Source organism: Trichoplusia ni, chromosome 7 (assembly GCF_003590095.1).
Source record: "Trichoplusia ni isolate ovarian cell line Hi5 chromosome 7, tn1, whole genome shotgun sequence".
In the NCBI taxonomy this organism is placed as follows: Eukaryota; Metazoa; Arthropoda; class Insecta; order Lepidoptera; family Noctuidae; genus Trichoplusia; species Trichoplusia ni.
The window spans coordinates 7,783,265-7,795,553 of NC_039484.1; the positions used below are offsets into that span (position 1 = coordinate 7,783,265).

Genomic DNA, 12,289 nt, shown 5'->3' on the forward strand with positions numbered 1-12,289 from the left:
AAAAAATCCATAATTGAATATTCTTGGAACTACATCAAGGCAAATTGGCGTCCACGTGCCAAAGACGCCACTAACAACCATACATTCCTATAGGTAGACTTATTTTCACTCCCCAGCTCTTACAGTGTAGGAAGGACAATATTTAAAGCAATATTTTACCGTAAAACCAGAACACAGCAATGAGCAAGCGCTTTCATCACTCGATGGTTCCTCTGCTACAACCAATGGCCTGCCTTCAAGAGGGTGATCGAAAAATCCTCATGTGCTGTATAACATAATTACCGACCCGAGTCACCAAATCGACCACTCCTGAGGCATACTGCTTTTAAAAGAAATATAACAGCATGACAGCTCCCTACATGCGTAAATTCTTTCTTCGACAACTCCCCAATCAGAGTATATTTGAGCGTCGCAATACAAAAGCGACCAGTAGCTTTTATGCGATAAACTCCTTACTAGAACTCGTTGGTAAAGCCCAAAATAAGTTGTTATTGAATGATTTCCTGATCATATCTCTAAACGTTACGTATCTTACAATATGAGATACTATTTTCGTACATAAGAGTGTCATTTCCTTTTTAACGGATAAGTAATGGTTGGGTTAATCCCTCAGTATCTTTCCTTTAATACTAAGTGACGTCAAAAAATGTACGCAATTATTTGTGTGTTTTTGGGACATGTCCTAAAATCAATTTCACTTGCCTGTAATGCAACGATGTACATTGGAACCGTGCAACGTTTAAATATGCATTAAATGAGGATTTCTATGTAGACATAGCCCAAAATGGTCTACATTTAATGGATAAAAATTAGACATCAATCAGCTGTAGCAATTGGCAGATTGCATAGTAGGTACCTTCGATGTAGATAATGCCATGCAGCAATAAGTCCACCACATGTACAACAATTATACTAGAAAGTTTAAATAAATAAATAGTTAAGAATAGGATCTAGGATAAAGATAAACAGTCACTGACATAGGACAAAGCGCTGACAAACGGTGGAAAGAAGATATGGCGTATTTATTATAAATAATAAATAAATAAATGCAGACAACATCACATACATTGTTCTGAACCCAAAGTAAGTTGCTAAAGCACTTGTGTTATGGAATTCAGATACAACGAAGGTACCACAAACACCCAGACCCGAGACAATGTACAAATGTGAATTTTTACATTGACCCGACCGGGGATCGAACCCGGAACCTCAGAGCTAGCGACACCTTGAAACCGGTGCGTACGCCACTCGACCACGGAGGTCGTATATTCTTGATAAGCAGACAGAAGAGAGAGAGGGAGAAGAAAGTTCAGGAGTAAGTCTTCTTATTTAAGCTCTTTTCTGGAATGGAATCGAGTTGTAAACAAAACTGACATAAAATCTCTACTTCTGATTATATATGGTGGTAATTAATGGTAAGGTTCATAATTAAGTATCAAAACAGAGATGTAAAAGGAAATATACCTTAAAAAACAAAATTATGGTGACAAACAAATCTAAAATTAAAAAAAAAACCCTAATTAGTTTTGATATCGTAAGCCAAGATGATAATGAGTTATCATTTAATCCAATGTTCGTCATATTGATGGTCAGTTAATATAATTATACAGCAATAGTTAGTTATCCATTCCGAAAGCGATCGTTCGCAATGGCGGCCGCGTATCTGTTGGGACTATTCTTTGTCTTGGGCTATGCCCAGGTAAGTACCATATTTAAAATTATAAAGTTATAAAAAAGTATTCAGAAATATACAAGAAGGAATTTGACAAAAAAGAAACTGTTAAGTCTAACAGACAGATTTTCAAAAAATGTTGGAAACGTATTTTTTCTTTTATCTCAATTCAATTCGATTTACTTCTCAATAGTTTTCCTTTCTTTCTGTTATCTCATAATCAAGAAATGAAGTGGACGCGGTGATTTAAAATCTCGTGTGACGTCACTTACCAGCAAGCCACATTTTACTAGCAAGTAATGTTTTTAGTCCCCACTACCACACTTAAGTGCTTTTTATCTTTTTCTTGCCTTTTAATTTTGAAAATAACTCAATATTTTTTGAAAATCTATATTTTTAGCTTTAGTAGCCCTATTTGTATGTAGCATTCTTTAAAACTTACGTAAGAAGTGTAGTGTTTTATATCTCAAAAAAATCTTTAAAAGATAATTTAAGTATTTTTATTATCCCCATAATATTGTCATTCAATTACTGATTATGTTATAATTTGTATGTTTTAACATCTTTAAGGGATGTGGCGACACGAAATAATCGTAGCATTTCTTTTTAAAACGAAGTTTTTAGGCTTTAACTTTTTGTAAATTAAAAGCAAAATTAGAACAAATTGCTAGAAACACAATCATAAGCTTACTAAATAAGGTCTAGACCCTTAGGTATCTTCTATGGTTGTGTTATTAGTTTTAACTCCGAAGTTTCTAACATAATTACAATATCCGCTTATTCATATAAGTGTTTACACTGTTATATTAATAGTCAATAATAACTTACATATCATCATCCCTGAATACGACCCTCTGGCATTCCATAATAGACCAGGAACACATATTGTACAGATTCTTCAAAAACCATGTAATCAGTAGGTAACCAATAATACAAAAGCAACCTTGCACAGGAGTCGAACCCACAACTCCTAGTTAAACGCACCAGTTGCTTTAACAACTACGCTACCAAGGTCACTGACCAAGGGTTCAAATTCATCCATTGTATGACCGAAAATGCTGTCAAATATATATACATCTAACAGTATATTCATAATTACAGGCTGGCCTATTCAGGGCTGAACCAGCCGTTATCGAGGACTTAAGAGGTAAGTTGACATTAATATCAATTATCATTTAAGTAAGAAAAATAAATTTTAAAGTACTTAACATTCTTAAAGATAAGACAACAGAAAAATCTAGATTAAAAATAATCTTTATAAATCTTATCATTTCTTTGAGAATAATAACAGCTAAATGCGCTTCTGATATTTTTCCCAAATTTTAAAAATAATGTACAATTAAAAACCATACTTTTAACTAGAGCCAATTTGTGGCAAAAAAATATATGTAACAACAAAATATACAAAAAATAAAGATTAAGGTAAACAACGGTTAAAGTCCAAGTGTTTAATAATAAGGTTGGGTGACCAATACAGTTGAATTTTATTCGTCGCCCAACATATTTTACTTAATCAATTTTTTCGGAACCGCGCTTGACCGACTATTGCCTAATTAATTACCAAATATAATCTACTTGTCATATTTTATAAGTAGATCATTTTTATTACATTAAAGTATATAATATTATATGAAGGTGTTGTTGGGCAGTCAAGATTAATAATCTATTAGATCATAATTCATCCATTGATGAAGTTATACTAATGCAAATTTAATTATGTCTGAAACGACAAATTTCAAAATAAATCACACAAAACGATACATTGTTTATCGGAGAAAATAATTTAATGCAGTATAAAAATTACCTATTGCAAAATTAATTAGGATCGATATCTCGTATTTAAACAGATTATCGAAACACTTACGATAAAGTGTCATTGGCATAATTATTTATATATCAAAGACGCTTTAATACCTATTTATAATCAAGGTCAATCGAGTTCTAGAGATTTTAATTTTATTTTGAATAAACCCAGAAATGCATAGTGAAGAAAACATTTTTACGTAGGTACTAAATTAAAAAAAAACATCGCTTCATAAGTATGTGTGTTAAACGATTACTTATTAATGATAGATTACTGCGATTCTGCTCTAATTGAGAGAACAACAGAACAGATACAAAGAAGATTTAATTCAATCATACCTACCTATATTTAATTTAAATATGTTTATGGTAGTTTCATATTTGATTTTAATCGCGTTTTATTTTCAAACTGAGTTTTAGACAAAAAGACGCACCAAGATTGTTTACCTTGACAAAATAAATTTAGAACAAATATAGGTATTTATGTTTATTAATTGATTCCTAACTGTTTCAGTCCAGTCCGGCTCTCGTATTGTGGCTGGCCAGCCCGCCGAGGATGGTCAGATCCCCTTCCAAGTGAGCGTGCGTATGGTCAACAACTTCGGAGCCGTCAGCTCCTGCGGTGGATCCATCATCGACGAGAAATGGGTGCTCACAGCTGCCCACTGCCTGGCCAAGTAAGTTAATAGAAGCTTGATAGATGGACAGCAATAAAATAATAATAATATTTAAATGAATTAGTAATAGTCGAAGAAAATCGCCAGAAATTGCAAAAGATAAAGAGGTCATTAAGAGAACGGGTAGGGAATGCCTTTGCCCAGCAGCAGGATCTTAAACAGGACATATATAAAAAAATAGTTTTGCTTGAAATTAAATTATAACAGATATTGATAAACACTGAATTCTAAGGCATCAAAATAGGTACCGTACCTATTAGATATATCTTTTTGTTAATTATGTATAGTATAAAAACAGACAGCACATGATTAGCTCGTTTCTATGTTGCCAATGGCAAATCTATTACACTTTTTGTTTGTGAATAACACTGCCGCCGCGCCTGTTGTTACTTGCAAGTCGAAAAAACTTACGAATCAACTTTTTCCCCAGCCGTTTAACTTTCGTCGTCCGCCTGGGTTTGACAAACCTGACTCGTCCTGATTACATCGTGGAGACAGACCTCAAGTACATCCACCCCAAGTATAATGAAATCCTCGCCGGAGTTCAGACTGATGACATCGCTCTGCTTGGACTCTACCAGGCTGTTACCTTCACCCGTAAGTAACACCTTCAAAAAAAATATTTTCATTCATCTTTGACGGCCTTAAGAAGCATGGATCGGCGGTAGGTAGTACCACAGCTAGTTCGTTACCACTTAAAATAAGACTATTAACGAAAAATCATTTGTTGCAAAGTTAGAGCTTAGCAAGGAGCGTACAAAGCCTATTAACACGGACTAGAGGAGTATCACTCTTTTACATAGCTGCAATTTTCTACATAAGATGCGGTTCGAAGCTCAGATCACCAGTTGAACGTAACCAAGTTCTGCATGCTCGATTTGCCTCGTTCAGAAAAAAGTATTTGTGTCTTCCATACATGCTTATTTAAGTCTGGCTGTTAATTCTTAATCTGATTTTATCGTTTTTGTGTTTATGATTCGAACATAAGAGGTTAAACATATTTTTATTTAACAATTCTTTTTCTTCTTCCTCTTTCCAGCCAACTTGCAACCCGTGCGTCTGCAGAGCCGTGCCCAGAAGAACAACAACTACGACGGTGTCGTCCTGACTGTTAGCGGATACGGCCGTACCGACGATCTGTGGAACGGTACGTATCTAACTACAAGTCGTATCCCACCCAAGAATAGGGAAATAGTTATTGTCATTTCATCAAATCTCCAGTCCGTTAAAAATAACAAAGACATAGGTTTCCGTCCTGTAAGGACTGTGAAAGGAAGAGGGGAGTTGTAGTTGCTGAGCCATACCCCTTCGAAGAAAAATCGCTTTTGTGATCCCCGAATGCTTCTTCTGAGTCTGGGCATGTGGCTTGAATCGAGGTTCCTTTTAAGGGTTAAATTATCCCCTAACCCCATCCCGCATTTACCCCCTAAGGTAAGGTAGTTTTTACGAAATCAAATGAAAATGTAAGAAGTAAAAGAAATCTTATTTTCCACAATTCGGAATAAAGTAATCTAAAAAAACTAGAGTTTACAGGATTTTATGTTACTCCCAGGTGGTGCTGCATCCGAGATCTTGTTGTGGGTGCTGCAGCGCGGTATCACCAACGAGGAGTGTCTGAGCTGGTACATCAACAGCAGCGTCATCAAGGACGAGACCCTCTGCGTGCAATACTACGACAATCCTTCCCAGTCTTCATGCCAGGTAAGATTTGATCTACTCCTGTTAATGTCAATGGAAGTCCATTGAGACTTTGCAGTGGGTTTGACAATGGTTAAACGCAACATAGAATAATTTAAAGTGCTCCTTGAAGGCAAAACAGATAGTCATACCAATAAGTTATTTTACCTCTTGAAATAAGTGTAGTTTTAAAAGAGAGAGCAATTAAAATCAATCAAACTGAAACGGACTTATAGACATTAAGAGGTAATGATAGACCCTCCAGTCACCTATAGATAATGAGATGTTACTTGAGCTTTTTTTTAATGAATGAATTCAACCTTCAGGGTGACAGCGGTGGCCCCCTGACCGCCATCGATGAAGATGGAGTGCGCACCCAGGTTGGAGTCGTGAGCTTCGGATCTAACGCTGGATGCAACACCCCCTGGCCTTCTGGTGAGTTAAACAGAACTGTCTCTAGCTGTGCCTGATATTTTTCTAAACAAAGAGGGTCTCCTCTTTGTAGACAATATAGTAAATGTATACTTAGTTGCTTGATAGTTTAGTGGCGCTTTGGTAGGAAGCGAGCCATCGTTTCGAAAATGTAGAGCCAGCAACTAAGTATACATTTATGATCCATTTCATACGTTTCTCTACCTGCAAGGCATTCTCCCATGAGTCTCTCTGTATTGCTTATTTGTCTCCACAACTCGAGTTAGAACTTTGAATACTAGAGCTAATCTACGCATAAGCACAAGTAGTAACTACGCACTATGCTATCGCTACTCGATCTTGGTTTGGTTGGTGGCACCAACTCAGGACCGAATTGAAAACTGAATTAAATTCTAATCAAAATTAAAAACAGAACCATTCAGTTTTGTGAAGTTGGAAGAAATATAACTAAGGCCTGATTCTCACGGGAGCTTTTTTAAGGCGCGTTAAAATAGAACAAATGCATTTCCAAGTACATGTTCATACAACTATTCTCTTTAGCGCCCAACGCCCAGCGCTCAAAATGCAACACTACTCGATAAAAAAAGCGTCGCGTTCTTACTGAACCGCCGTACGATATCCGCGTTTTTATGTCGGTGTATGGCAATGCGTTGCAATTCTTTACACACAAGCAGTACCACCCTATTCTAGATATTGACTGTTATATCTTCATGTGCAGGCTACGTTCGTCCCGGACACTACCACGACTGGTACTTAGAGGTCACCGGCATCGACTTCGACTGGACCGTCGCCGAGGAAAGCTCCTCTGAAGAAGACAGCTCATCATCATCCGAAGAGGACTCCTCCGAGAGCAGCGAATCTGACGAGGAGGAGCCCGAAGAGCCTGAGCAGCCAGAGGACCCTGAGAGCCCTGAGGACCCAGAGGACCCTGAGGAGCCAGAGGACCCTGAACAGCCTGAAGACCCTGAACAGCCAGAGGACCCTGAACAGCCTGAAGACCCAGAACAGCCAGAGGACCCTGAACAGCCAGAGGACCCCGAACAGCCTGAAGACCCTGAGGTCCCAGAAGACCCTGAGGTCCCAGAAGACCCTGAGGTACCAGAAGACCCTGAACAGCCAGAGGACCCTGAGGTCCCAGAAGACCCTGAGGTCCCTGAGGACCCTGAGGTACCAGAAGACCCTGAACAGCCAGAGGACCCTGAGGTGCCCGAAGACCCTGAGGTCACTGAGGTGCCCTACTTCTCTAAAGTACACTTTGTCAACTAAATTATAAATAAAAAACAGTGTTTACTTTAAACATATATTAAATCTATTTTATTATTTATTATAAGGCTTTTTTATTTTACATTTATGTGAATATGTGATAAGAAATGTTTTTATAGCGGATTATACCAGTATGGTATTTGAATGTAGTTTGTATTAAATGTATTAGTTTAAAGCAAAACAAGTAAAAAAGAAATTCAGTCATCTATACAAAATGCAATAACTTTACAGAATCACAGTTTATAACGACACACATACAAAATTATCCAACACATCTGGACAAGCAGTTACCTATATTATTAGTAGTGTTACGATACGTTTTTTGACTACCAGTTTACAAAAACAAAAATATGTTTTTTTAAGCCGGTAGTAACCAGTATTGGTGACATCCATTGCAGCTTGTACTAGCCTTATATTGCCTAATTAAAATGCAACAAAACTAACAATATTCAAGTAGAACTCATTGCAATGAACAAAATGCTTTTTACAATATAAATTATGTAAAGTGAAACTATACGGAGTATGATTACTAAATCATAATCTAAGTGTATGTATGTATGTACAGATGGGTGAAATCACATTTGGCAGTATCGAATAGCACTTTCCTATACCTTCAAACCTTTTTTAACCCTCAAAACCGCCATTTTTCAGAGCGAGATAGCGAGAGTTTGAGAGTAGAAGTTGCTTTCTCGCTCTAGCAAATACGCCTCTAAGTGAAAAGACAAGGACAGAGATATGACAATGCGTTTCAATGCCACCACATATGATTTAACCCTAAGTAAGCATTAAGCTTACAGTAAACAGCCATCTTTATTCAGAGTTTGTAACATCACTTATTATTTACCCTGCTAATACGCAGCACAACATATCCTATCTGTCAGCTAACTCTTCAACATGGTCAACCCGTTGTTGCTGGTTGAATATTCTATTGAGCAACTCGTTACAATACTCCTTTTCCTCGCAATACCGATCATCCTTCAATTCTGGTCGTTTGAGGTAGTTTTTTAGGACTGTCTCCAGCTTCAGACTGGGATCCCGGCACTGGCTCAGCACTTTGGGGTCGAGGTCGTCGGACATGACCTGCAGAATGCTGAGCAGGTGTTCGGTACTCTCGTCTCGGCCTTTCTCTATTAATGCAGTTATTGTCCGCACGATGTTTTCTTTCACGAATTGTTCTGAAAATAGAAATATAGTTTGTGTGTTAATTTAATAATGTTAACAAGTTCGTTGAGCGGTTGTGCTCAGATCGAGCTTTACAAATTAGCACTCCCAGGAGAGGAAAATTATTTAAGAGTACCAGTCCGCGCCTACGGAAATATATAATACTGCCATTTTCTTCAATGGGTTCGTCGACTTTGATTTCCGACACACAAACTATTCAGTAGTACTAGCATATTCCTAACATACTTATATACATATTCCTAATATACTTGACTTGGATGATTTTACCACCTATTTTTCTTATACACCGTATTTGATACTAAGCATAAAGCTAATGACTTATGACAACCTATATACCACGAGTTAATTTTCTACTGAATCTCATGATCATAGTCTTAAATTCTGCGCTCAAATTTCCATATCCCGTACTTAGAACTACAAAGGCACTAGTTATAGATGTTGTTACCTTTAGCTTCGCTATAATGCTGTGCGAAGTATCTGACGAGGAAGGCCGCCTTGGTCCTGGCGGCGGGCTCGGGCACGCTCAGCAGCTGCAGCAGCGTGTAGCAGCCGCCCTGCGCGATCAGCTCGCGACACGACGGCTCGAACTCACGCACCGCGCCTACCATGAGGGAAGGAGGTTAAAATTAATACAATATTGGAAGACCTACTAACAGCGACAGTATATTATTGTAGTTGTGAATGAGGCTTTACGCCGTGGATTTAAAGTAAAAGAGCAACCAGGTATTTAGGTAAATACAGTGATACAGTCACTTGGTATGTAAAAATATATTTTATTTTCTTTATTTGTATAAATCGATTGCACTAAGGAATTTAATCCTTATGTCGCGGGGTTTCGACAAACATTCACGGCAACTGGATTTTGAAATAATGTATGAATTTTGAATCAAACACACAGACGCTTGTCCTACAAGGGGATCGAACCCGCGACACGTTGCGCTTTGATGTGGTGATGTCAACCACTTGGCTCACCGCGCCGTTTTAGTCCTGAGTCATTTCTTAATCTTATAACTCTGTTTTAGATATTGGGGATAGAAAATCAACGAGTACACTTACAAGATATAGCAAATAGGCACTTGGCAAGTGTGACTCCGCGCTCCGACTCCACTAAGTTGAGCAGGACATTGAGTAGGCCACACTCGAGGGCCCGGGTCTGGCAGAAGGGGTTGTTCTGGCAGAGCGTGCCCAGCAGTGAGCTGGCTCGGGAGCGGACCTCCTCGTTCTCACTGCCATAGCAAATCGCGAACACTGCGAAACCGCCCATCTTGTAGAAATCTGAAATATGATAGAATCGGAATATAGGCTTTTTCAGTCGTATTTTGTTTGATTGCTTTTGATCTTTTCGCATATTATATCTAGATAAAAAGTGCACATGATTTACCAAAAGATTATTTTGTACTGTACTTTGTATTTTGTACTATTGGATAACAAAATAACTAATATAGTCAGACATTTAGAACATATTAAATACTACATTTACTAGCTGTTCATCATTGGATTGATTTAACAAATTTTTGTTACTTACCAATAAAAACTATAGTTTTGTTGCAAATCAGTATAAATAGATAACCTTAAAAATCTTATAACTAACTAGTATTCAATCAACTTAACATAAACTACCCACCATTAGCCACATCCAAGTCTTCAACGTAATCCAGGAGTACGGTAAAGGCGTTCTTCACATCATCAGGCAGAGCCTCACCGAGCTGTATGCTATTCATCTTCGCAGAGTTCGTCAGCACTTTGATTGCATTCTCCAGCACTTCCGCCACATTCACTTGTAAACTTTTCAATGCATCCTCAAGGAACTGCCGCCTCTGTAACAGGTTATATATATTTTAGGTTTAACTTTTAAACTGCTTATTTGTCTTGGAAAGATTAATTTTGGTAATTGTTGCAATTTACTTTGAGCATTAAAAAATAAACTATTGTCAAAAAGGTTTTCATAGATTTTTGTTTTTAATATTAGTAAAGAAAGAGTTTTATAGCCACTAGTAAATAAATACATTTAAATAACTAAATAATATACTTTAATTGACATGCAAACTGTGTAACCAACACAATCTTTTAAACTGTAGCATGACTTGCATGACATGAATTTATTGAAAAAAAAAAGAGGAAAAGAAAAGCACGTGCAATAGTTAAAAAAGTACAAATTTTACCTCTTCATCTAAGGGACCCACTTCTGAGTTTCCTGGAGCGTCCTCAGCCTGTGTAGCTTCCATGGCAAACCGCAACAAACCCTAAAATATTAATTTAAGTCAAAACACTTCAATTTTTTAATTAGATATGAAGTTACAGTAATTTTTCCATTCATGATTCATTGATTCAGTTAGACTTGATAAAGATATGTTCAAATATTAAGGTATTTGTCTGAATCATCAATCTTTTAGTACTATAATTATTCAGGTTTCATATCAAGCATAATTAATACTTTTAAATACAGATTCATGTTTGTAATGAATAGATCATTAAAAATAAATTATTTTTTTATGTTGCTGAATTGAACTAATTAGTAAGTAGAGTTTGAGTGACTCTATAATCTCTAAAATTAAAATAGGATTGCTTTCTCATACAATCGAAGTTAATTTGAGGAGCTTGTGGCTAAGCTGTAACCGCATAAGTGAATCAATCACAGGTTAAGCTATGCTTGACGCGGTTAGTCCGTAGATGGGTGACCATCTTTGTCATAACAAGTTCCTCCGTGTTTTGGATTGGAAAGGCATGTTAAATTGAGGGTCCCGGCTGTTAGTCCTAAATCCTTGATAGTCGTTACAGGTAGTCAGAAGCTTGAAAAAGTCTGACAACCAGTCTAACCAAGGTGTATCGTATTGCCCAGGTAACTGGGTTGAGGAGGTCAGATAGGCAGTTGCTCCTTGTAAAACACTGGTACTTAGCTGAAAACGGTTAGACTGGTAGCCCACCCCAACATAGTTGAGAAAAGGCTAGGCCAATTAATGACAATCGAAGTTAATTTATAAAAGTACATGATGCAATCTTTTAACCTGCAAACTTCGTGGTTGCCTCGGCTGCTCCGCAACGCGCTGTGCTGGGCTCTGCTGACTGCTGGCAGGATACGTGAGAGCCCCAGACATCGGACGCCGGTTTTCAGGGTTATTCGAACCCATTTTAATTAACAAAAACTTCGTTTACACTCAAATGCACACTTTACTAAAAATATCGACAAACTAGTCGTTTGCTTGATGTTAACTAAATGTGTATAATTAACGATAGCCACAGCTTTTATGTTATGCGATGAATCACTTACTAATGGGTAACAGCCTCTAGAAAATTAAAGAATTATCGAGAAGCAAACGCTTGACCGCACACCATTAAGAAATGTCACTGTCGCTATGAATGACACTGTCAAAATTATGACAGTCAATGTTTAAAAACATACAATGGCACGAAAACTAGTCTTTTAAGCATACATGTACGTAACGTAGATTTATTTGTTATTCTTTTTATATACGCGGTTTTATGTTTAAATAATATAAATACAGGCTATCTATATTTATACTCTTGAGGAAAGTTTAATATTTACTTATATTTGGTATAAAATTAAAATAATAAGCTCTAACCT

General features: G+C 37.1%; 2 protein-coding genes across 4 annotated transcripts; one reads left to right on the top strand and one right to left on the bottom strand.

The window, feature by feature from the left end:
- The first annotated feature begins 1,594 nt into the window (after nt 1-1,594).
- On the top strand, nt 1,595-7,564 carry LOC113495604 (collagenase-like). 3 transcript variants are annotated; one of them, XM_026874415.1, is made up of 9 exons: nt 1,595-1,699; nt 2,774-2,819; nt 3,990-4,152; nt 4,583-4,749; nt 5,192-5,299; nt 5,705-5,853; nt 6,156-6,264; nt 6,980-7,338; nt 7,429-7,562. In XM_026874415.1, exons 1-9 carry the CDS (start codon nt 1,649-1,651, stop codon nt 7,525-7,527), a joined length of 1,251 nt encoding a protein of 416 aa, XP_026730216.1. In that variant the 5' UTR covers nt 1,595-1,648; the 3' UTR covers nt 7,528-7,562. The 3 variants fall into 3 exon arrangements, with proteins under 3 accessions (XP_026730216.1, XP_026730215.1, XP_026730214.1); XM_026874414.1 differs by having other exon boundaries at nt 6,980-7,392; nt 7,465-7,528; XM_026874413.1 differs by having other exon boundaries at nt 6,980-7,564.
- A 149-nt stretch (nt 7,565-7,713) lies between these two features.
- Nucleotides 7,714-12,053, bottom strand: LOC113495605 (hsp70-binding protein 1). Its single transcript, XM_026874416.1, has 6 exons — nt 11,712-12,053; nt 10,869-10,949; nt 10,331-10,523; nt 9,763-9,981; nt 9,152-9,307; nt 7,714-8,699 (listed from the first exon to the last, which is right to left on the bottom strand). Exons 1-6 carry the CDS (start codon nt 11,832-11,834, stop codon nt 8,395-8,397), a joined length of 1,077 nt encoding a protein of 358 aa, XP_026730217.1. The 5' UTR covers nt 11,835-12,053; the 3' UTR covers nt 7,714-8,394.
- Between the last annotated feature and the right edge of the window lie 236 nt (nt 12,054-12,289).

Coding starts and splice junctions, on each gene's coding strand:
- LOC113495605 (XM_026874416.1), bottom strand. CDS start 11,834: ATGGGTTCGAATAACCCTGAAAACCGGCGTCCGATGTCTGGGGCTCTC. Junction 10,950..11,711: donor GGCAACCACGAAGTTTGCAG/GTTAAAAGATTG, acceptor TTAATATTTTAG/GGTTTGTTGCGGTTTGCCAT. Junction 8,700..9,151: donor GCATTATAGCGAAGCTAAAG/GTAACAACATCT, acceptor TTCTATTTTCAG/AACAATTCGTGAAAGAAAAC.
- LOC113495604 (XM_026874413.1), top strand. CDS start 1,649: ATGGCGGCCGCGTATCTGTTGGGACTATTCTTTGTCTTGGGCTATGCC. Junction 4,750..5,191: donor CCAGGCTGTTACCTTCACCC/GTAAGTAACACC, acceptor TCCTCTTTCCAG/CCAACTTGCAACCCGTGCGT. Junction 5,854..6,155: donor CTTCCCAGTCTTCATGCCAG/GTAAGATTTGAT, acceptor TTCAACCTTCAG/GGTGACAGCGGTGGCCCCCT.